At 41.2% G+C, this 17,216-nt stretch overlaps 1 protein-coding gene across 1 annotated transcript in view; it reads left to right on the top strand.

Moving 5' to 3' along the window:
- Nucleotides 1–17,216, top strand: part of CAPN8 (calpain 8) — a 194,455-nt gene that overhangs the window by 160,269 nt on the left and 16,970 nt on the right. Inside the window, exons 18-19 of the mRNA XM_085612992.1 lie at nt 3,378–3,456; nt 6,539–6,655. Coding sequence (XP_085469118.1) covers nt 3,378–3,456; nt 6,539–6,655 — 196 coding nt within the window. The remainder of the gene's footprint in view (nt 1–3,377; nt 3,457–6,538; nt 6,656–17,216) is intronic.

Below are 17,216 nucleotides of genomic sequence, written 5' to 3'. Positions count from 1 at the left end.
CACTTTCCAAGGAAATACCTTCCCAAGACAATACGCTCCAAGATAATCGTTCTCAAGAATATACTTACTAAAATAAATCCCTTCTCAAGATTATACTTGCTGAGATAATACCTTCCCAAGACAATACTTTCCAAGATAATCTTTACCAAGATTATTCTTTCCAAGACAATACCTTCCCTAAAATAATAATTTCCAGGATTATACTTTCAAAGATAATAACTTCCTAGTATAATGGTTTCCCAATATAATACTTTCCCAAGATAAGACTTTCCAAATATAATACTTCCTCAAGATGAAACTTCCCCAAGGTAATGCTTTACCAATATAATACTTTCAATAGATAATAACTTTCCTGAGATAATACTTTCCCAATATAATACCTTCCCATTAATTTCCAGCTCCCTTCGGCCCACTTCCCTCCACCCTGCCCCGGTACCCAGTCACAGGAGCTGTTACATAATATGTGCACTATATAAAGTTCACATCTTATGGTGCTGCTCAGGTATTGATGCAGCCTAATGATGGGAGAGGCTGATATGGAGAGTAGGCATTCACTAGAGCTGATGGAGTGAATCGGGGTGATCTGGATCATAGGGGGAAGAAAGAAAGCACTGCTGGGGGACGGGGAAGGAAAGCAGCGGGGAGGCCGCAGCTGGACCGTGAGAAAGAATCCAGGCCTCGCATCCTACTGAAGCCTCATATGGGACTGTCATAGAGTGCACGCAAACTCTCTCAGCCTGTGGATTACTGCAAAATGACTAGGCCCCCGAGCTTCATATATCTCACAGATATTCAGTGGTCTTAGACTGAATTTGGGAGCACTGAGGGGTTGGGGCCCATCTAAACGATTGGAACCCCCTTCACCGTAGGCGCTTCAGGCATTGCTCTCAGCCGGCGCAGTTGTGAACCACTCCTGCCGAGTGATGGTGATGAGTTCAGAAATCCGAACCGGGCCTTGCTGTAAAACCGTCAACAGCACAGCGGGAAGTTTCAAACTCAACAAATGGATTATTTACAAACATTCATTTGTTTTCTAATTAGGTAGCAGTGCTTAATTTGAACCTGTGCTTTCCGGTGCTCAGCACTGGCACTTAATTGTCAACACCGGCACTAATGACAGCTGCCACATGGTGGGGCTGTTTGTATAAATTAAAGATGAGCAGAATATCAGTTGTTTATTCATGCATTAAACATTAAACACAACAAATACCTGCAGCCCAAGCTATTCTCATAGCTATGGGGGGCTTGAAACAGTCTGATGTGTCAGACTTGTAGTCCCGTGACGGTTAGTAGTTATGTAGGTATGTCATTGGCAATGTTGGTAGGGCCAATGGGTGGTGGGTGAAAGCTGCGGTTGCCTCTTGACGAGGGCCCTGGCACTTATTTATTTCAACATATTAAGCACTTTTAGGGAGTCTGTATTATTACTGACAAATATTAATGGAAACATACCGTTAAAATGCCATGTATTGGGGTGACCAGGCATGTAAAACAATGCAAACTCTTCTCGCACACGTCGCATCCTCTACTGGCATTCGAAGTTGTTTAGCAGAATCTGGCCCTGTGAGGAAGATACATCTGTTGTGACATACCTAAGTGATCCAACAGAGGGCACTAACTGTCTACTAATGATCCCTCCTTCAGCAATCAAGCAGGCAGTTTGTTCTTTTGCAAGTTGTGAGGACTGTCTTGTTCAAGAACCAATGGCTGTGTGCAAAACAGGACCCAAAATGTACGGTTTACTACAGAATATCTAGAGTATAGTCAAAATATACGCCAGCTAGGGAAAATAATCTATTTTTTCCTTGCAGTCACTTTCAATCCAGCTCCATTCTGTGAGGAACAGGGTTGCCACTTTTGCATAAAGCAAAATCTAGGCCTAGAGCTCCTTAACATTTCCTTTACAGCATCCTGGTTTCTATTTATCCTTTCCAGTAAAGGCGTACACACACCAGCACTTGCATTTTGACAGGCTACTTGTTTTAAAGTCTTTCAGTTTAGTGTCAGAGTTTAAAAGAGTTGCAATCACCCAGTTTAGGCCCTGATTGTGAATTAGGCTCAGTGGCCATTACTGCATTCCAGGGTGAATAGCACATGAATTTACTGACTCATCTGATCACGAGTTAAAAACTGCACGTAATATTTATCACATATGCTAACGTGACGTTTATCACATGCAAAAATAATGCTTATGGTAAATAAAACCGAATTACAAGTATGAGAGTTCATGAGAAACCAGTGGGCAGTTCCACCTTAGGAAACTTCCAGTCAAAAGGTTAAAGCTCCAGAAAGTGGGGGAATGATAGAAAATCTCTAAAAAATAACACACAATACAAAAACTACGAACAACACAACAATTCAAAACAACACAGTAAATCCACTGTTTGACCTGTCAACGACCACAAATGGCGCAGCGATGCAGGATGAGAGCCATGACCCAGAGTAAGGCTGGAACACATAAAGATGAGTGCGCCTGAGATCCCGAGGATGGACGGGCTCGATATGGGCACCAAATACAACATCATTTCACCATGAATGTCTCCCTGGAGCCCATCATGGGGATCCACTGCCATTCCCCCTCCTAAACACGCTAGCAGCGCAAGAATTCTTTGCAACATGCCCCACACAGCGGTCAGTAGGACTGGTGTGTGGTTTTTCTCAGTCAACCATGTGCAAAGTGCTTTGATAAATGAGGGGCGCTTTGCAGAGAGTGGTTGGACAGCCAATACACTTCCCCATGGAACCCCAAGCAGCCATTGCTAGCAAGGCACACCTCTATGCCACAGCGGGATTTCCTGACATCCAAGGCTCAATTGTCTGCACTCATGGACACCGAGAAACAACACTAGTCCTACAGTGGAGACACCTCACCCTCAACATACTGAGCAGACACATCAACCTTCACCATCAAGATTACAATGCAATATGACTGTTGTAGTCCAACCTCAATACATGTCAGCAGTACCATTAGAGAGCTGTTAGCCTCTATTGAAGCACATGCATGGATCAGTGATGACAAATTACATTGGTCACTCTTCAAAATGATGATGATTCTCAACCAAGACAACTTTTTAATAACCACATGTACTTCCTTTACAACTCTCTTGTCTCTTACCTTGGAATTCTCCTACCTTGGGACCTTCTTTCATGTCTTCCACTCCAGAAATGTTGAGGATGGTCATAAGTTTTAATTTCCATGGCTTGAGGTAGAGCTGATGTGGAGACATGTACTTGACCATCTCTGCGTCATCTGCTACCTATTTTATTTTGTCAAAGTGCTCTGAAGTGCCTGTGAAGGGACCTGTTTGAGGCTGTGCACCATAACTAAATAGATCATCAAATAATACATATTGTCTCGTCTACCTTTTCCTCATCAGCACATTTATAAGAAAGCAGACACTGATCGTTCAGGAGAGATAAACGCCCATGAAATGAGGACAGCCCTCAATGACGCCGGTAAGTGCACCCTCTAGTAAATATATGCAGTGTTAGGTGACCAGCCCCTTGCATCGCACCACAAACCAGAAAACATGTTGTTCATGCCCTTAACGAGAATCAAGTTCTGTCTAACTATACTCAAAGGTCCCTGACGTTTTGATATGTCTCTGTAAATAGCTTGTGTTTAATTGTATATATGTCTCAAAGCCAACTTTCAGATGCTTTCTCACATCTACACTACACCTCTTCTTTCTGTAGCCGCCTGACCTGCTAACCTTCTTATATGTTCCGCCTTGAAGCTATGTACTGCACTTCAATTCGAGACGTCTCTGCAGTTGTGCACATAAATAAACAAATGAAGAACTAAAATCTCAGTAAATGTTGTTACACATTTTGGGTGTGTGCTGTGGTGCTAGAGGTCTTCCAATGGCATCCACGAGCGTTTCTGTTATTGTTCATCATTACAAATGTGGCGGCAGATACAGCTATGGTGTCCTCCACCATCAGGCCTCTGGCGCTCTTTCCAATAGAGCAGTGGTTCTTAACCTTCTGACGTCTCTGGAACCCCACTTAATCATTACTGGAACCCGGGGGCACCCACTGAATCATTAATGGAATCCAGGGACCCCCCCCCCCCCACTAACTCGTTACTGGAAGCTAGGGACCCCAGCCCGAGTTTTCAAAAATTTGAATGGCAAAACAATACACACAAAAACAGCAAGAAGCATTCATACAAATAATAAAACACAGATATAAAAATAAATATTTGAATATTAAGGTAGGAGCTTTCCAGAATTCTATCGAGGCCACTCATCGTTCATATTATATTCTGTTTGAGGCACTTGCTCTGCTCCCACGAATGAATCTGGGGCACCAACTTCATTTTTAGCCTCCAATTTCAAATTCCCTCCCATTTTCAGAAAGTTTTAAAATGTTCAACTGTACATTTTGCTTCTTATTTATATACACTTTATTAATCTGTTAAAGTTACTTAATTTTCTAAGCAGTCGCAGACCCCTTGGCTTTGAAGACCCACCGCAGTAGAGTGACAAATATTATCCAATAACAGTGTATTTGAAAGCATGCATGTGTATTTTTATCTGGGTTTTTTCTGTATTCTCCTGTTTGTTTCACACTCTCAAGGACAGCTGCTAGTAAAGAAATTCATCCTGCTCCAAATTACTGTCTATTATTAATATTGAATTACACCTTACACCTCCTAGAGCATGCTCTGTGAAATGTTAGGGCACTCATTTGGGATAAATTGCACAACAATGACCATACATTCCACTGCGAGTATCTTTAATAGTTCCTCAACAACAAAACTGAACACTTTTTCCTAACATTTTGAATTCCAAAGATTTGTAGTTACATTCAAGATGTTTACGATAACATAGATTTTCAAACCATTTTGTGACAGTTCGACCCTTCATCAGAAGAGTAAGCACATAGAGTGTAAAATTAATACATTTCACGTATACAAACTCACGCTGATTATTCTCAAGTCACTATGAAACCTTTTATATTGAGTATAATTCATTCTCTGCTCTTTCAGTGTCTTGCTAGGAGCCTCTTGCGGTGCTCCATGTTACAGGTGGCTTTAAAAGTGTCCCATCACCATCTCTTATGGTCGGGAACCAGTGCTGACTTCCCATAATCAGTCTTCACCTGGGAATGCACCTGTCTGTGTAGAGTGACATAGAAGTGTCAGACATTGGCATGATCTGGTGCTTGGTTGTCTTGTGTGTTCTGCTTCTGGTGGAAGCTTCATAGATGGTGTTGTTATAGTACTTTGCTTTGACTGATGTGATGAGTTGTTTGTGTTGTGTGGAGTGACCTCAGTAGCATAAGGTCATTGGAATTCTCTTGAGAATTAATTTTCTTTCCTAGCAGTGGATGGAGTGTTTGTTGTTGGCAGTCTTAAGAGTGCAAGGGTGCCAAAAGTTTTCGTTTGCACTTGAATGTTTTAGTTAGGATGCGGGTGTTCAGCTTGTTTTCCTCAAAAGCTTTGTGGTTGGTTAGAAGGCTGTTGATGTCTGATTTGGAGATGGCAGGGCAAGAGATGAATTCAAGCTTTAGGTTGGTTGTCAGAGGAGGAATCTTTGATGGATTTGCAGCTCTGTTCTCTTTTGTTGAGCAGGGAAAGGGACATTGTGAAATGGTTGGTCCAGTCCAAGGGTATGAGATTTACATTGGATGGTTAGTAATGTTGAGAAGACACGGTTGCGGATGTGGCCCTTGGCACGGTCGATTGGGAAGTGGTACCACGTTGATTTTGTTGATTAGGTTGAGAAAGGTTTCGATAGTTTAGAAAGGCTCAGTAATCTAATAAATATTGTGTCCAAATCTGCAATTCTATGACAGGCAAACAACAGAGTTACTGGGAAAAATGTAAGTATTCAATGTGTTCAATCAACTTCAAATGTTTACATTTGCTCTGCCATTTTCTGCATGATGTTTTCTCTACGTAATTATCCTCCAACCCACCTATCATCAGATCAACAGTCACAGACCACATAATGGATTCACGACAAATAACTCAAAGAAAACGTATTAACTGAGCGTATAAGCACAGATCAACGACGTTCCTTGTATTTTAATATATCTATAACAATGTGCTCCGATATGACCATAAGGAGAGATGTTAGTGCTACATAAAACACAGTAGAGAATAAAAGAAACACGTGTCGAAAGAAAGGAGGAAAGAAAGAAAGGAAAAATGAAAGAAAGAAAGCAAGAAAGAAAGAGAAGAGAAGAGAGAAAAGAAAGAACAAAAGAAAGAAAGAAAGAAAGAAAGAAAGAAAGAAAGAACTAAACAAAGTCAGAAAGAAAGAAAGAAAGAAAGAAAGAAAAAAAAAGAAAGAAAGAAAAGAAAAAAGAAAGAAAGAAAGCAATATTTCAATAATTCATATTTCACTTCCATAGTAGCTTACTTCCCAACAGTGAGAATCCTGGTCACTTACAAGAGAGCGCGTGTCGCCATCGCCGTGCAAGCTCTTCCTCAATGCAATCAGGTCCCCTTGTATTACGCTGTCATTTCTAAACCTGCCTCAGCACTTATCTATTCATCCTGCTCAGCGGTTTTCTCCTTCCTGCATAGGGTTTGCGCTCAACAACACAGTGCAGCAGATCATCACTCACCGCTACGCCACCGACGACCTGCTCATTGACTTTGATGGATTCGTCGCCTGCATGCTTCGCCTGGAGACATTGTTCAGTAAGTCCTTCTTCACTTTTTCATTTTCAAGGTAAAGGCACTCACTCAATATAAATGGAGAGAAAACAAACACAGGTACTAGAGTGTGATATTTCAGATCTCATAGATGTCTTATTATCACCCTATAATTAATACTCCTTCTACAAGACCCAAAACATTTTATATATACTATGGCTAAGCGGGCATAACAGCCATGTACAAGAGTCATCTGTTTAGCAATCTATGTAGTTGCAGGGTTCTGTGAAAATTTCATAAATTTGCACAGGGTGCAAAGTGTTTTGTTTGCACTTACAAAGGAAAACTGAGACTCTGTGACAACTGATGTCACTCATTTTTTTTTTAATTCAAAGCAGAAAATGGTTATGCATGAGATATACCTCACATAAAGCTATTAATGTTCTTTTCTAGAGTAATGCCTTTGTGTATAAATAAACTCTGCAAAAGGTGCCCTTGCAGAGAAACTTCTGCAAACATTCGCAGTTTCTCATTGAAAAGATATCCAGAGATGAAATTTTCAAATAAATAGTCGCCACAAATTTTCCAATTTGACTGAATTTGATTACACATAAAGTTAAATCCCTAGTGAACGAATATTATCTTGTAATGCAGAAAAATACTGCAATCCGGTGAAGGTGAAATATGAAATTTTGCAGCCTTTGAAAAACTGCGAAAATGGGGAATATCACAAGCGTCACTGGCAAAAAAACGTTGTGCTCCCCTTTCTACTCAGCGGAACTTTACTAAGAAATATTTCTTTGTGCAAATACCAGTATGCCTTATAGCTCAATTTCTCGGTGTGATCCTTCCTAGAGTGAAGGATTGGTCTGTAAGCAGATGTACTCAACTACAGACTTCAGGCTTTAGTGGAGGTCAGAAATGAGGTGCATAAGAAGGAAAAGGTTTAGGGGTTCATACAAGAGCGAATGGGACCCAAACACATCCATAAGCATAACAGCTGGAATGACATGTCACCCAACATGATTGAGGCATTTTCATAAATAAACTCCATTGAAGTCTTCGTTATAGCACTCCATAGCGGGCTATACTGGCCATTTAAGGTCTGCTGCCTTGTTAAAGGCCTGAGCGGAAGGCGAGGGCCTTTAACCAGGGAGCGGGCCTTTAATGGCAAGTATAGCCCAGCTATGGAGGGCTTTAAGGCTATTAAAGCATTCCACCACTAGAGGGCACAATTTTCTAACAAATAAAACAAAGACCTCATGAGCCCGAGGAGATTTAAATCCCCTCAGGCTCTATAAGGGATTTAAATCTCCTTAGGCTCCATGAGGCCTTTGTTCACAGCGACAAATATTGGAATGCTGGAGCTTCAGGATTTTACCAGCCATTAGAAGCCCGGAGCACTCCATTGTTTTCAATGGAGCTCCCAACATTCCAATGTTCTAATATAGTCTTATAGCCCGCCGAAGCGGGCTATACCGGCCATTAAAGGCCCACTCCAGCGTTAAAGGCCAGAGCCGAAGGCTAGGACCTTTAACAAGGGAGCTGGACTTTAATGGCTGGTATAGCCCAGCTACGGAGGTCTATAAGGCTATTAGAACATTCTGCCACTAGAGGGCAGAATGTTCTAACAAATAAAACAAAGGCCTCTCGGAGCACAAGGGTATTTAAAGCCCCTTGGGCTCCGAGAGGCCTTTTTTCAAAGCAGCAGCAGTGAATGTGCTTCTACCGGCCCGTAGAAGCCCAGAGCACTCCATTGTCTGCAATGGAGCGCTCAACATTCTAATGTTCTAATAATGATTAAACTTATGAGACTAATTTATCAGGCTTTACCTTATTACCATGTTTCATTAATCTTAGTTGTCTCACAAAAAAATCAAACACTTGGCGCTGGTGCACCTCACTTGGACCATTTCCAAAAGAACAAACACAATAAACCAGCTCCAAACAATTAGGGTGATGCAGGAGCACAGTTTGTATGATCAAGGGAACCTCAGATCTTCCTGCGGCCGGCAGGCACCTCCATATACCTTACTCCCAGGTTGGCTGCTCTATAAAAACCTTCCATCTTTCCTTCATTAGAGGGGCCATCCAGTGAAGAGAAAAGAGCAGTTCTTTTTACCCAGCACCTTACCGTCACCAACTATCAGTATTCTAGAATGTTCCTTTGTTTGATGATGTCAGCGTGGGTTTTGAAACATATTGTGACACCGTTCTCAGGACGGCCCCTTTGTGCTTTGTGGACTCTCATATACATGTAGTTTTTATTCACCACTGAGCATTGGTTTATTACCCGGCTACATGTTTTTACTGTTAGTAAACTAAAATAAACAATTTTTGTGGAATAAAGAGGGGCGAAAAAGAGGAAAAAGAATAGGCAGCAGAAAGGAGGTGACACTTGTTAGTTGTCTTCATACTAATACATTTTATTAAATCTGGAAGCTTGTCAAATAGGTTAGCAGAATTCCTAAGGCTGCGTAACAACTGATCAATATTTATTGTGATTGTTATTTTATTAATATTTGTGAATAGAAATAGATATTGAGGGTCAGTTCATCTCCTATCAGCTGGCTGTGAAGCATTGCTTGTGGTTTCTGTAGGGCACTTGCCGACGGCTCTCGATGGCTGCACTTAACAAGGCCTCTGTATAACAAACGCCCGTGTAAATAACATACATTATCCCACTCAGCTCCATAATGTGCAAACATGTTAGGATTAGTGTAGTATGTCATGGATACATGGACATGGCATATGAGGTGCCTTCCATTATCATTGGGTATTAACTTCAGAATGTTACTATGTCATTCTTGATGTCATGGTGTTCTATGTTGTGGTTCAGACAGTAACTGCTGTTGCTATCTGGAGACTGCATGGATGGGATCTCTGCAGATTAAACCTACTTCTACTTTCCCACATCTGCTTCTGGAGTCATCTTTCATGAATCTTACACTGGCGTAGTCGGCAGAAGCTAAGAGATCTCAACACAACCTCTTAAAAAGAAAAAAAAAAAGGATTTTTCGTTAAATTTGACAATTTTTTTTTCGAGGTGCAGAGCTCCTGTTTTGCTTCAAGTTTGCTTCAAATTAGAGCTGTCAATGTTGAAGCTGAACTTTCTATTTATTGGACTGAACAGGGAGATGTAGCGTCTTACAGAGGGAGCCTATCAGCGTTTTCTGAGTGGCAAAGGAAAGACTGCAAACGGACTGTTCTGGCGGAAAATCAAGCATTTAAACTAACTGTGGAACAAAGGGTTTGCTGGCTCATCTTGTGTTTCGTGAGTTTGGCGATTATGGAGAAATTTTAAAAGAATTGCTGAACCACCGTTGGATTGTGCATCGGAACCGTTTCATCTTTTGAATCATCACAGCGTCCTTACCTGCATCGCGAGCGGCTCTTTCTTGTTGCCTGGAGAGGAATCGTGCGGAGAACACTGTGAGGTTTCTTCGTCGTTCTGGCCTCTCGTCGTTCTGGCCTCTCCATTGTTTATTTCCTGTGTTCGAGTGAGGCTACGAGGCTACGTGATACACGCATAAGCGTCACCACGTTGTGACGTGTGACGTCATCGCGTGTCAACGTAGAAGCCATTTTGAAGCTTCCTTGGATACTCACGGCTCGAGTTTACACGGCGTTTCCTGGCAACAAGGGAAGCTTTTGTTGCTATACTCTTCTAACTTGTGGTACATGCCTCAGCGATGAAGAAGCTTACGCCGATACGCACGGCTTGAGTTCAAGTGCGTTTCCTGGCATTTTACATATTTTGCCGATACGCACGGCGCTGCTGTTTAAAGTATACACGCTGCGTGCATAAGTTATTTGTTGCTTTAAATGCTTTGCTGCTGTTTAAAGTATACACGCTGCGTGCATAAGTTATTTGTTGCTTTAAATGCTTTTATTAAGAAAAGTAACTTAAGGAACGAAGTTTCTTCAAAATTTCTTTTTGTTTATTTTGATGCTCCAATGTTATAGGATTTGATGCTAGCGAATTCTAAGAGTTGATAAGTTGTTCTGTAATTAATGCTATAACTTATCTTGATGTAGGTTATATGTAATATTCGTGACATATTTTAAAGTCTATTACCTACGTGAAGTATGCAGAACGTCACAGCAGCCCCATTCTTTTTGTCAGAACCTGGTGAGCCCAACTTAAAATGGAAAAAATGGAAGGTAGTGTTTGAACGTTACGCAAGGGTGTGTGGTCCCTCGCTTAGTGCGGAGAGGAGATCTGCTTTGCTCCTACATTGCTTGGGGTCAGAAGGTCAGGATGTGTATGACCATCTTCCCGATTTAACACAAGAGGAGGCGCATGGTCTCAATGATTATGAGATATGCGTAAAAAAACTAGATAAACATTATCTTCCCAAAGTAAGCACCATTCTTGAAAGGTATACCTTTGCGAAAAGAATGCAGGCAGAGGAAGAGACTGTAGAGGGGTATATAACGATGTTGAGAAAACTTGCATCGTCTTGTAAATTTGATGGCACGACGGACGAACGTATACGTGACCAGTTTATGTTTGGTTGCAATATAGAGAAAGTAAGAGAAGAGTTGTGGTTGCGGGATGAACCCACCTTAGAGGAAGTCTTAGTCGTTGCCAAGAGAATTGAACATTCAATTAAATGTGTTGCAGTTTTAAAGAAGGACTCTGTCAATGATTGTAAAGTGCAAGAGGTTAGGAGTAAGATTAAATCTGAAATAAAAGAAAAGGACAAGAATCAGAAAGGGTTTATATCGACAAAAGAGAAGACTAGTCAGAAGTGGGTTAGTAGCAAGTGCTTTAGATGTGGGAAGTTAGGACATTTAGCAAATAATCCTAAGTGTCCGGCCCTTGCATCTGTGTGTTCGAAGTGTAAAAAGAAAGGCCATTTTACTGCTTTGTGTAACAGTAGGAATGCACCAAATGTGAAGGAAGTTCATGTGACGGAAGAAAACTTCGATGAGCTAAATTCCGAGGAATATGAGTGTGGTCAAATTGTTGTACAAGTGGTTACTGGGGAGAAGAAAAGGGATTCTCCGTTTGATGAGATTTTGGTTGATGGAAAAAAAAACCAATGTCTTATTCGATTCGGGGGCGAAAATCACGATTGTGTCCAGTGATTTCTTTATGAACAATTTAAAGAGTAAGGTTAATCTGTTAAAGCCAGATATAAAGCCATTGGCTTATGGTGGCGAGCCTATCAAATTACATGGTTACTTTGTAGGGTTAATTGAATACAAAGGGAGATTAATTTCAGGCAAGATTTATGTGTCTAAAAAAGGGGACAGCATTATAAGCTGGATACACCAAGGTGAACTTGGGGTCTTTCTGGATCCTAACAGCGTCCCTCCTATCCAATTAAAAGAGGATGTACACTCCATTGGAAGGGTGGCACATGTCAATGTGGATTTCAACTTTGTGGATTGTCTTAGGAAAGAGTATCCTAATGTATTTAAAAAAGAATTGGGATGTCTCAAAGGTTACAAGCATAAAATATTACTCAAGAGAGATGCTATTCCCGTATGTTGCAAGGTGAGAAATGTACCTCTTTCGGTGAGAGATGATATGCATGAAGAGATTAAAAAGTTAAAGAAGGGTGGCATCATTGAAGAGGTCGAAGGGACTGAGTGGTTGGCTCCGGTTGTGGCAGCTCGCAAACCTAATGGAGATCTGAGACTCTGCATAGACTTGAGACAACTTAATAAATGTGTGATTATTGACAAATATCCCTTACCTAACATCAATGAGTTAATGTCTCTTTTGGGGGGAGCTAAAGTGTTTAGCACGATTGACCTGACCTCGGCTTATCACCAAATCGAACTGGAGGACTCGTGTAGGGATTACACTGCCTTTATAACGCCGTTTGGCACTTTTAGATTCAAACGAATGCCATTTGGGCTAGTGTCGGCTTCTTCTGTTTTTCAGAGAGTTATGGAGAATCTATTAAAAGGTCTACCTGGTATTTATGTGTATCAAGATGATATCTTAGTTTTTGGGGAGGATTCTGGTCAACATGATGCTCGTTTGAGGTCTGCTTTGAAAAGGTTAGATGAACACAACTTAACTGTAAAAGCAGAAAAGTGCAAGTTTAGGACTAAATCCATTGATTATTTAGGTCATAACATTACGGGTGATGGTGTAAAACCTAAAGAGAACCTGATTAACACGATTCAAGAGATGTCTTCTCCTTCTACTAAAAGTGAACTCATGAAGTTCCTAGGAGTAGTTGAGTATTACTCGAAATTCGTGAGGAACTTTGCTAGTTACACAGTGAACATGAGGCATTTACTTAAGAAAGGTGTGGATTTTCAGTGGACGGAAGACTGTGAGCAGGAATTTGTAGAGATTAAGAGTAAACTTAAGTCTGCTCCTTCGCTTGCAAGTTTTAATCCCAGGATCAAACCTGTTCTTATCACGGATGCAAGTGAGAAGGGTTTAGGTGTGGTTCTGCAACAACAGGGCGAGGGTGGCATGTACACGGTCATGTGTTTGTCACGTAGCCTTAAAGATCCTGAAACAAGGTATTCCGTGGTAGAACGGGAATCACTTGCGGTGTACTGGGCGGTTAAGAAGTTGAAGAAGTTCCTGTGGGGTATTAATTTTGAAGTGAGGACAGATCACAAGCCGCTGGTGGAGATATTCAGCAAAAAGGGGCTAGACTTGATATCTAGCAGAATCACTAGGTGGGTGATAGGATTGCAAGAGTTTAGTTTTGACATAAAGTATATACCAGGTGTGGAAAACAATGTGGCTGATGTATTGTCACGTCTCACGCCTAGGAAAGTTGTGGAAGAGGATGATAGGGAAGATTCAGAAGAATTGGTGTGCGTTGTTGATCAGAGTATCATTAGCGAGGAGAGATGGAGCAGTGAAATGTCTATGGATAGTGTATTGAATGAAGTCATGGATCTAGTTAGGAAGGGCTGGTCCAGTAACAAAATTGGGTCTCTTGATTCCAGGAAGTTTTGGGCGGTACGTAATGAGTTATCAACAGATAATAATCTGTTGTTTAGGGGAACTAGATTGATTCCTCCTTCCAGTCTTAGGAAAGAACTTATAGATTTGGTACATTCTTCTCATACTGGCATTACTAAGTCAAAGGAGCGCTTGAGGATGTCATATTGGTGGCCGGGCATGGACTTGGAGGTGGAACGTGCTATCCGTGATTGTGTAACATGTACATTGAGTGAAAAGTCGAAGTGTACGCGTGTCCAGCCCATGGTGGTAAGGAGACGTCCTTTGAATCCGTGGCAAGATGTTGCCATGGATATCTTGGGTCCCATTCATTCTAATGGATCTCAATCATTTGTGTTGGTGGTGATTGATATGTGTTCACGTTGGCCAGAGATTTTCTTTTTGTCAAGTGTTGACTCAAGTCACATTATTAAATGTTTGAAGAATTTATTCTCAAAAGAGGGCATTCCCAACTCCATTTTAACGGACAATGGGGTGCAATTTGTGTCCAATGACATGAGAAGTTTTTTTTGCTTCCAAGGGTATTTCTCACAAGTTGTGCTCTCTCTATCATCCCGAGACTAACGGGATGGTGGAGAGATTTAATAGGGTAATCAAGGAGACCATTGCGTTGTCAAAATCTATGTCACTAAACTGGAAAGATGAGGTTTTAAAAAAAATAGAGGAGTATAGATTATCTCCTCATTCAACTACGGGTAAAACTCCCTTTTTGTTGTTTCGTGGGAGAATTCCCAATACTAATGTAGAACCAACGTGGGTCAACAATTATGAAATGGATAAAGGTAAAGAAAAGGAGTGTGATAAGAACATGATTCAGACGAGAGAAGAAGGGAAAAGCAATGCAAGAAAGGTTTACTTTGATAAAAAAAATGTGTGAAGATAACTAAGGTCAGTGTGGGTGATTTGGTAATGATTAAGCGTCCTGGGTTGATGGGTAATTCTACTTCCAAGTTCATGAAACCTATGAGGGTTGTGAAGGTTTTTAAAAATGCAATTAAGACTCAGGATCATAGGATTTGGAACTTGAATAGGGTCGTAGTGGTAAAAGGAAGGTTAAATGGGTGTCATGGTGAGGATGTTATAGTTAATCCTGATTCATCAGAAAATTCTAGGCATCGTGTGTCAACCAGGGTTTGCAAGAAACCATCTTATTTACTAGACTATGTGTAAGTAAATAATGTTGATCACTGTAAATGCATATTCTAGGCGTCGTGTGTCAACCAGGGTTTGCAAGAAACCATCTTATTTACTAGACTATGTGTAAGTAAATAATGTTGATTACTGTAGATGCATATTTTGTTTGTTTTATGGTAAAAGGGTTATTTAAATCTGTAATGTGTGTTATTCACTGTTGATGCATATTTTGTTTGATGCTTTGGATTGGTAAATTTTGTGTGACGAGGGGAGGTGTGTAGTATGTCATGGATACATGGACATGGCATATGAGGTGCCTTCCATTATCATTGGGTATTAACTTCAGAATGTTACTATGTCATTCTTGATGTCATGGTGTTCTATGTTGTGGTTCAGACAGTAACTGCTGTTGCTATCTGGAGACTGCATGGATGGGATCTCTGCAGATTAAACCTACTTCTACTTTACCACATCTGCTTCTGGAGTCATCTTTCATGAATCTTACAATTAGTCACTGAAAACATTTAGAGAACGGATTGCATTCGTCCCTCCGCTGCCTATAGAAGCTCACAGGGTTCAAGGCCGTCTGTCTGTCTGGATCCACGTCAGACGCGTGCATTTTACGGCCCCTTGAGTTCTGTCCAGGATTAAGAAGCAGATCTGCTTAACTAGTTCCTTCATAATTTGTAATGGGTTTTCAGTTGCTAGTTGTCGGTATCCCCAGATCATTGATAAGAGGTGATATTGGTGCAACGTTTCATACTGATGCCCATGTTTTTAGTGATCCTGTCTTTGTTAACATGATTCATGAACTTCCTGCTATTTCAAGTAGAATGTGCGGCACATACGTCATTGTCCACGTATGTTTATGTATTCCGCTGGGATTCTAGCTTGTGTTCAGTTACACATTGCTAAAAGTGATCGATCCATCTATTCCTATGCAAAAGATAAAAAATGTGTTTATATCTTCACATAGGTCACGTGTTCTGGTTGAACCAGTCTTAATGCAGCCACAATACATTCCATGCAAATGTGTAATTGAGAAACGTTTTGAGAGTTTGGTGTAGTTTGTGGGAAGGTTCCTGATAGACCAGCTAAAGATCCCAAGACTTGTGCCAGGGTGTGAGGTGGAGGCTGGAAGATTAGGCAAGGATGAAAGGGTTCCAGGCAGGTTATTTGCTTCTTCAGGAAGCAGCAACTATGTGCCTGCCAGAAACGAGAAAGGTACATTGAAGGAGCACCTGTGTTTGGAGAGGTTTACATACCAAGGTAGCACTGACAGCCCATTGGTTGTAGACTCCGTGGATCAGAGAGAGTTAGGTAAGCCTTTGACAAGTAGGATGGCCTAAACATCACTAGACACTGCGGGCATATTTATTAAAGTGTTGCGCCACCCTTGCGTCACGCAGGGTGGCACAAGGCTGATGCTAGCTGGTAAATTGTCTTTATTTGTGACCTAGCAGAAATCTACATTTTCAACAGCATCCAGACGCCCTCAATTTCTTGAGGCACCTCGATGATTTTATGAACAGTATTATGGGACTGAATGTCTCCCAGAATGCTTTGTGTTGACAGTCAGGCAGGTTGGTGCAGGACTTCACTCTTGTCTTTAGGTGTCAGAGCGACTGGTGCAAGTTGGGCCGATATTAAGCGAACGGGCCTCTGATAGAGGCCACTCAGTCTTTCCATAGAAAGAGGAAACTGTGGTTACTGAATTATCTCTCACAGGGTGAACTACAAATAAGGTAGTGGTTGTGGTAGACTTCAAAGTACTGCATAGTAAACAAATGTACGCAATAATGCACACTTCGATATGCTATTTAAAGTAAGATGCAGTATACCTTTCTGGGACATTTACCAATAACTCAGTTTCAGGGATCATGCAGATTTGAGCTATTCCCAAGAATACTTGTGATTACCCAGTTGCTCGTGCACACCAGTATTCACTCCAGCACAGTCCTTAACAGATCTTTATTTTACTCTTAATTTGTACAGGAAGTGTTATCTTTTTTTGACCCTGGCTCTCTAAAGGCATTAATAGTACATGCTGAATTCTGGTTGAAAAGTTAAGGCTTGGTTTAGATTTTAATGTTAAGTTTGCCTTAGCACTTCCAGTGCACACTTAAAAGCAACAGATGAAGAAACTGTGCACTTTACAGATAAGGAACATACGAGCGCTGGTCCACTCTGGAAGAGAAAACGAGTCACTGGACCACAAACTCGTAGGAGCAGTAGCCACACCAGGTAGTTTTTCCAAAGGAGAGGCGGACTCTTCTGCTGGCATCTTTGCGCCTTCTCGACAGGTAGAGGCGAGCAAGTAAATGAGAGAAGAAAAAAGAGCATCACATATCTGTAGATTTAGATGGAGTTTAGGGCGAGTGTTATCAGCTTGGCCATCACACCGCTGCCACTCAGGTTTTTATGTCTGGCTAAAAACAGCTTTAGCAGTCTATAAGGCTTTTTGTTATCAGTTCTTTCAACAAATAGTCCATACTCCTTGATTCCATATTGCGATCATCTAGG

The sequence above is a fragment of the Triturus cristatus genome, chromosome 6 (genome assembly GCF_964204655.1).
Source record: "Triturus cristatus chromosome 6, aTriCri1.1, whole genome shotgun sequence".
Classification (NCBI taxonomy): Eukaryota; Metazoa; Chordata; class Amphibia; order Caudata; family Salamandridae; genus Triturus; species Triturus cristatus.
The sequence above is the reverse complement of the archived record's forward strand: the minus strand, read 5'-3'. Positions and strand labels throughout refer to the sequence as shown.